This window comes from Xyrauchen texanus, chromosome 30 (assembly GCF_025860055.1).
Source record: "Xyrauchen texanus isolate HMW12.3.18 chromosome 30, RBS_HiC_50CHRs, whole genome shotgun sequence".
NCBI lineage: Eukaryota > Metazoa > Chordata > Actinopteri > Cypriniformes > Catostomidae > Xyrauchen > Xyrauchen texanus.
This window is the reverse complement of record NC_068305.1, coordinates 41,871,106-41,878,605: the sequence shown is the minus strand read 5'-3', so window position 1 is coordinate 41,878,605 and position 7,500 is coordinate 41,871,106. Positions and strand designations below refer to the sequence as shown.

Genomic DNA, 7,500 nt, shown 5'->3' with positions numbered 1-7,500 from the left:
TGTCATTTCTGCATCATCAGCGTCACCAAACACAATCACAAACTAATGACTTTCCCAAATACACCTCCTGACCTGCCCCCCCGTCTGCCATTAGTCAAACAAACAGATAGTCCCACCCGTCATGAAGTGACACGTGTCACATTGTTTACAGTGTTGTACCAATGGAGGGACACCTGACACATTTCACCTTTAACCTCTTTGATCCAGTTTTGGTTTGAAGTTAGTTTGTTCCAAATTGTGATTTTTGTTCAGAGGTTTGCAGCAGTGCACTGAAAGATTCAAACCGCTTTTGCATGATTTCTTTGTGGTCTAATATTCCTGTTTGGCTTGTATTAAACATCTTTATTTGCATGTTTTAAATGTGAAATAATGTTTACAAAAACATGCAAATATATTACTTTTTTCCTCTATTATGTTTTAATATCATATATTGTGATATATAAAATACTAATTCATAGTTAACGGGCATTCAAGTGTAAAGTGTGCCAACGTGCCGTGAGTCCAGTGTTTATGAAGTCTACATTTCATTTTAAACTATTTCAAGAGCTGTAAAAAAAAGTCTCTATAATCTAAACATATCTGCATATTTAAATTCAAACAAGCAGCAAGTTTTAGTAAAAACTAAAGTGCCGTTCCCACAGAGCGTGTTCTTGCATTCAAAAACATTCAGACGCAGCGCAGTGGAATGGAAGAGAACGCAAATAGCACAAACGTCTAATGAATACAGCGCTAATGGCGTGAGACGCTGAAAAACAGCATCTACCTAGTGCACGTTTACCAAGACCAACAGTTAAACAATAGTGCCGACGGAACACAACAAAGCGTGTCCAGTGTGAACGCCCCCTAATACAGTTTAAAGTAAGAATACAAAGAGAAGGTTACTTAGGAAAACAATTATTAATATTGTTCAAGTAATTCATCTTACCAAATAGCGTTGTCAACGTTACCCACAGTCCGTCGTTTAAAAGTGCATGTTAAAATCAGGTAAAACTCAACAGCATAAAAATACACAAATGTATTAACAAACATCTCTCAGACGACAGAAAAACCGCACAAACTCAGAGTGCCGTATCAAACACGCTCTCTGAGGGTCGCTCATCCGTGTCCACGTCTGGGGCAGCGGGCGCGTGCTTGAGTTTGTCCGTCGTCGTGGAACTGGGGAGATAGTTCCGGTCAGCACCGTTACTGCTTTTCTTTTTACAAGCAGCAGAATCCTGAAGGAATTCTTGGATTTCCAGCGGAAGCCTCCGGAACTTGTCCTGATATTCCTGGTCCAAATCTCTCTGAAGCTGCAAAAACAAATGATCAAAATCACTTTGGAGGAAATGTTAGAAAAGCAAAGAAGACTCGCACAGATCAGAGATTCTCAACTGGTTTTGCTTCAGAGTTTTTGTTTCCCAGTCAAGTCATTTTTATTCACAAAACACATTATTTCAACGAGATGACAATCAATAATTCCTTCAAAAACACATTGTGTTTCTCTTCACTGAATCTATATGTAATGTAGTGCGGGTGTTTTTATCATGTGCATGTTGACGTCTGTCTAATCTGACGAGCTTCTACAAAGTTTGATTTGAAGTGTTTAACTATCATGAGTAATGATGTTTATATTTGTTTCTCTACAAGAACAGACATTTTTGGTTTTGGATGCACCAGTTGAGAAGCACTAGAACAGTCTTTGCTGTTACGTGAATGAATTCAAGCTGTTTTGTTATTGCTTCAAATATGATGCATAAGCACATGGACTGAAGAAGAAAGCGTGATTCACAGCAACTGTCTGAGGATGAAGATTCACACCGGTGCAGAATGATTCAACTGCTTGAGCTCCTTTACACTGGAAGAGTCGGATTACATAATCTCTGAAATATATATCCACAATAGTGTGTGTGGAGTCTCTGCAGCATGGCAAAAACAGAAACGGTGTGTCAGTGTAACCAGCGACTCTCACTTCAACAGCAGTGATGCAGTTTTCATGCGTCTGCTGTCAACACAGTGTTAGAAAGCCGCCCAAACAGCAAATATCCCCTCTTTTGTCTCACTCAGGATTCAGAGAGGCGAATATTGTGTTTTTCTCTCAGGCAAAGACTCCCCTCATGATTAAAGATGTGGGAATTCTATTCATTGTGACCCAATAATTGCTGTAATGCTTATTTGACTTGTTAACTACCCCGCTCGCTCTCCAGGGACACTTGTAATTAAAGAAAGCACCAGAGATGAATTGTGTCAAAGACGCACTCATACGTGATCTGACAAACTCTCTGATCTTTACTAGCATTGATTAGCCGCCCAGTAGCTTTTAATACTGTCGTACACTGCTCTGATTAAGAGGTAAAAGGGAAACATTTCTGAGGAATGATATTAAGCAGTTCATTACACATTTCGCAGCAGTTCTGAGGTGAAATGTCCACTGTGTGGCGCTAAAAGCGAGTTTACAAAAGAAACAAAAAAAAGAAAATACAATAATTAAGTATAATTAAAAAAAACGAAACTCTAAATAACTCCCTCCACCGCCCCTCCTTGAGATTCCCCCAAAAATGCAAAGTAAATGCCCCATATCTTATTGAAAAAAATCCCTAACTCCCATCCCCCTGCTTGACCCCTCCTCGAAGGCAGCCACCCTCCCCACCTGCGTGCACCACTTTGGGAACGAGGGCGCTCCATCCGACTTCCATCCCCTCAAAATAACCTGCCTACTGGTCAAAACCCAATTATTTATGTACTTAACCTTCACAATTATGACCTCCCCATCTCCCAAAATACAGAGTGTGAGGTAGAACGAGATTTGAGTGTTCAACACATCACATACAAAACTTTGCACCTTCAGCCAAAATTCTCAGATCTTAACACAACCCCAAAAAACATGGGTTGCGTCTCCATCTTCTGATGGGCATGGCCAGCAGGTGGGTGAGTCTTTAAGACCAAGCTTATACAATCCAGAGGGGGTCCAACAGAATCTGTGTCAAATCTTAAATTGCATAAGGAGAACCTTTGCATCTACAGACTTGACATTTTATAGAATCCTAGCCCACACTCCTTCCTCCAATACCAAGTTTAAATCTTTCTACCATATTCTCTTGATAAAAGTTCAAGCTCTGTCCCCAGACTCTGAATTAGCAGGGAGTAATACACTGATGCCTCATGACCTTTTCCAAAAGCAGTAATCACCTCTCCCAGAGTATCTGCAGCTATGGGGGGTATGTGCTACTCCCAAAAACAATACAGAGGAGGTGGCGCAGCTGTAAATACCTAGAGAACTGATATCTGGGAATTCCAAAATGTTGAACCAAATTTCCAAAAGATCTAAACACTCCACTCTCATATAGGTCACCAAGTGTAGTAATCCCCCCTCACAATCCACTCTGACCAGCAGAAAGGGGACTTATTAACACATCATTTAGGGTTCAGCCATATGCTCGAGGCAACATTTAAATAATTGTCTGAATTAAACACTCTGGACTCTGCAGATAATGGGGTGTAACTTAACTTCTCCGGTTAGTTTGATAGAAAGGCTTTGCAATGGCCAAATAGGGGCAATAACTTTCTGTTCAATACAAAAGCAGGGAGGGACTCTCTCAGGTGGAAGCGACCAATGAGCCAAATATCTGAGACTGAATGCATAATAATAAATCAATTCTTGGGTAGGCCTAGACCACCTTTGTCAAACGGCCTATGTAACTTACTGAAATGTAATCTGGACCATTTACCATTCCAAATAAAAAACTTTGCTGTGCTATCAAATTGTTTTAAATAAGAGAGAGGGACATCTATCGGGAGAAATAGTAGCAGGTAGTTACATTTTGGAATACAATTCATTTTAATAACATTAACCTTCACAGTAATAGGTACATGCAATGAAGCTCAGCTGTCCACATTGCTCGAAAACCTTTTTATTAAGGGGTCAAAATGAACTAAATATCACAAATTTGCTGGGAATAAAATGGCCAAATACTTAATGCCCTGTTTGGGCCACTGGAAGGTGCCCGGCTGGAAAGCCTTTACTGGGCAGTACACTGTCAGAGACAAAGATTTGGATTTAGTCCTTTACTTTAGTACACCTTTTACTGATATACATATGCTTTGGTTTACATATTGGCTTCTGGGCATTTCATCATTTGTTGTGAATTCTTTGAATTAAGTTGTATGAAGACTAGCATGTGTCTAGCATGCGTCTCCATCTTCTGATGGGCATGGCCAGCAGGTGGGTGAGTCTTTAAGACCAAGCTTATACAATCTAGAGGGGGTCCAACAGAATCTGTGTCAAATCTTAAATTGCATAAGGAGAACCTTTGCATCTCTAGATACAGACTTGACATTTTTGGAATCCTAGCCCACACTCCTTCCTCCAATACCAAGTTTAAATCTTTCTACCATATTCTCTTGATAAAAGTTCAAGCTCCATCCCAATCATCGATAAATATAACGAAGCCCACCTGCCCACATCGCTCAACCTTTTTATTAAGTGGTCAAAATGAACTCTAACTAAATAAAACAAATTTGCTGGGAATAAAATGGCCAAATACTTAATGCCCTGTTTGGGTCACTGGAAGGCATTCAGCTAGAAAGCCGTTACTGGGCAGTACACTGTCAGAGACAAAGCTTTGGATTTAGACCAATTGACTCTGTATCCTGAGAACTTAGAAAATGATTTAATAATTATGTGGAGGCAAGGCAGAGATCTAATGGGTTCAGAGACGAATAATAAAATATCATCTGCGTAAAGCAAAAGCTAATGCGCCACACCAAATTCATTTGTTTGTACCGCCACTACCGGATGTCTAATAAGTACCTTCATCCAATAAAAGTATTCTCAAACCCGTACATTTGTAAAATCTTAAAACGATAATCCCATTCTACCATATCAAACGCCTTTTCAGCATCAAGTGAGATGCAGGGACCAGAGTCTGATCATTCGCCACTGATCACATGATACTGATGAAAGGACTAATGTTATCAGAAGAGCTGCGGCCCAAATAATCCCCACCTGATCTACATGAATAAGAGATGTCATAACTTTACTGAATCGGTTAGCCAGAATTTTTGACAATATTTTTACATCTTGCTGGATCAGGGAAATTGGAGAGTAACTCTTACACTTTTTCAAGAATCAGACTGATCCAGGCTTGTGTCATGGTTGGCGGAAGCTTTCCATTCTTTAATGATTCTGTATAAACTTCTAACAAATGTGGAGCCACTAGCATAAGATCTAAAAAATTCAGCAACAAAGCCATCTGGCCCCAGAGACTTGCCTGTAGGAAAGGCCTTAATTACCTCGCCAAACTCCTCCAAGTTTATCTCAGAATCAAGAGAATGTTTTTGCTCATTCGTCAGTTTAGGGAGATCTGATGGTTCCTCAAAGTTTCTAATATTTTCATCAGTAGATGAAGACGTGGAACTACAGAGATCAAGATAGAATTCTTTAAAAGCATTATTAATATCAATGGCCGAGGTAAATATTTCACCACCAGCAGATTTCACTGATGGAATGGTAGAAAAAGATTCTCTTTGCTTTATATATCTAGCCAAAAGCTTCCCTGCATAGCAAAACATCCAGCTTCTGTGACAAAATAGTATTATATCTGTATTTCAATCGAATCAGTTCTCTGAGGCATCAGATGACTTTCGGCACTTCAGCTCTGCCTCTGCACTTTTTATATTCTCTTCCAACTCCACGAGTTCTCGTGCTTTGGATTTTTTGATGAATGAGGCATACTGTATGATCCGCCCCCTAAGGAACACTTTAAGTGCCTCCCAAGCCACGCCCACAGAGGATCCTGAGGACCAATTGGTCTCCATATAAACATTGATTTCAGCAGCTTGCAACATCCCTTCAAGATCTATAAAAAGCTGCTAAACAACATTAACTCTTCCTAATGTATCTTTAATCTGTTTGAGACATTTGAATTGTAGATGTTCACTCATCAGTGTATTGACTCCCCTGCTCTTACTTGAGCCAGCACTAAAGAAAACCCCATATCTTCCCAAATGTTTCTGCTTCCTGCGGAGATAGATGCGTTTCTTGAAGAAACACTATATCATATTTCTTACGCTTAAGAAATATATCTTACTTTCCTTTTTTTTATGGGGTGCCCAACCCATTCACATTCCATGTGGAGAGAGAAAATCCACTCATATTAACATTTGACATTTTGATATAATAGAAAATATAAATTTTTTGTCATAAACAAGATTATACAGACTACATTCCAACATTAGAGCAACAATCAAACCCCAAACGTCCCCCCAAACCAAACAAACAGAAGAAACGCATTAATCCCGCCCATCCCTCTAAACTCAAAAGGTCCATGTACGCATATGAGAGTCCCCGCGATATCTTTGCCATTGGATTGCTCAAGTCTGGTGCTTCTGCACAAATATTGTGAGGCAAAATGACATAACAGAAAATCATTTGTAAAACAGACCCCAGCCAATAGGCAGAATAAACACAAAGAACGTGTAGATTAATTCACAGAACTGTCACGAAGGTGTGTTCCTCCACAAAACAAACTCCAGCTGATATAAAGCCGTTCAGTTTCCACAGACAGATAAACAAGTGTTCAGTGAGCCGGCTGTTTATGAGTGCAGCAGATGACGTAATCATTCTATTGCCCCTTAAAAATACTCCAGAAAAACAAACTCCAGCCAACAGGAGGCATAAACACAATTTATGTGGGCATGTAGATATTTTGCGGTCGTCCATAGTGTCCATTCTCAATCTGGCCAGGAACTTCAGTGCAAAAGCGATCCTCCGTCAATGCAAAAGTTTCTTGAAGGAAGTGTCACTCCACAAAACAAACTCCAGCAGCTAGGCGGAGCCAACACAGAAAGTAACAACAATGGCGCCCAGCTTCCTCAGACAATCGAGTCACTGAACAGCGAGTCAATCCACTAATATGAGAAACACCAAATGGCTTAATTACTCCAATGTATTCATGAAGGACAGTGCTTGTTTGGGACATGTAAATAATTTGCGGCCATCCTTCATATCTATTCTCAGTTTGGCCAGAAACATCAGTGCAAAAGCGATCTTCCGTTGATGTAAGAGTTTCTTAAATTCCTTGAACCGATCCTGTTTCTCGCTTGTTGAATTTGCAAAATTTGGGAACAAGAAAGTATTGTGATTCTTCCAAAAAAGCCTTCCTTTATTCCTCACCTCACGTAACACGAGATCTTTATCGGATGATCTCAGAAATTTGGCCAGAATTGATCGGGGCCTGTTTCCCTCAGCGGGGACTCTGTGAGCTCGTTCCATTTCCAGTTTATGACCTGGTATGTCGAGCAGACTCGTGAAGAGCCCGTCCAGGAATTTCACCATATTTCTGCCTTCGTCATTCTCAGGAATTCCAACAATCCATATGTTCCCCGTCTGACGCTCACTTCGATGTTGTGTCGAAGAAGCAACACTAGGGGTCTCTCTTGAGAACCTCGCGCATCGCTGAACTTGGCAATGAGAAATTGGCAGACAGAATTTGCATGTCCCTCCCCCGGTCATATGGTATAAAT

General features: G+C 40.3%; 1 protein-coding gene across 3 annotated transcripts in view; it reads right to left on the bottom strand.

The window, feature by feature from the left end:
• Positions 1-7,500, bottom strand: part of LOC127624082 (1-phosphatidylinositol 4,5-bisphosphate phosphodiesterase beta-1-like) — a 139,224-nt gene that overhangs the window by 339 nt on the left and 131,385 nt on the right. For 2 of the 3 annotated variants that reach the window (XM_052098728.1, XM_052098730.1), the window contains exon 33: positions 1-1,289. This exon is cut by the window's left edge and continues 339 nt beyond it. In XM_052098728.1, the coding sequence (XP_051954688.1) occupies positions 1,059-1,289 (231 nt within the window). In that variant the 3' untranslated portion in view covers positions 1-1,058. The remainder of the gene's footprint in view (positions 1,290-7,500) is intronic. The other variant, XM_052098731.1, reaches the window with a different exon arrangement.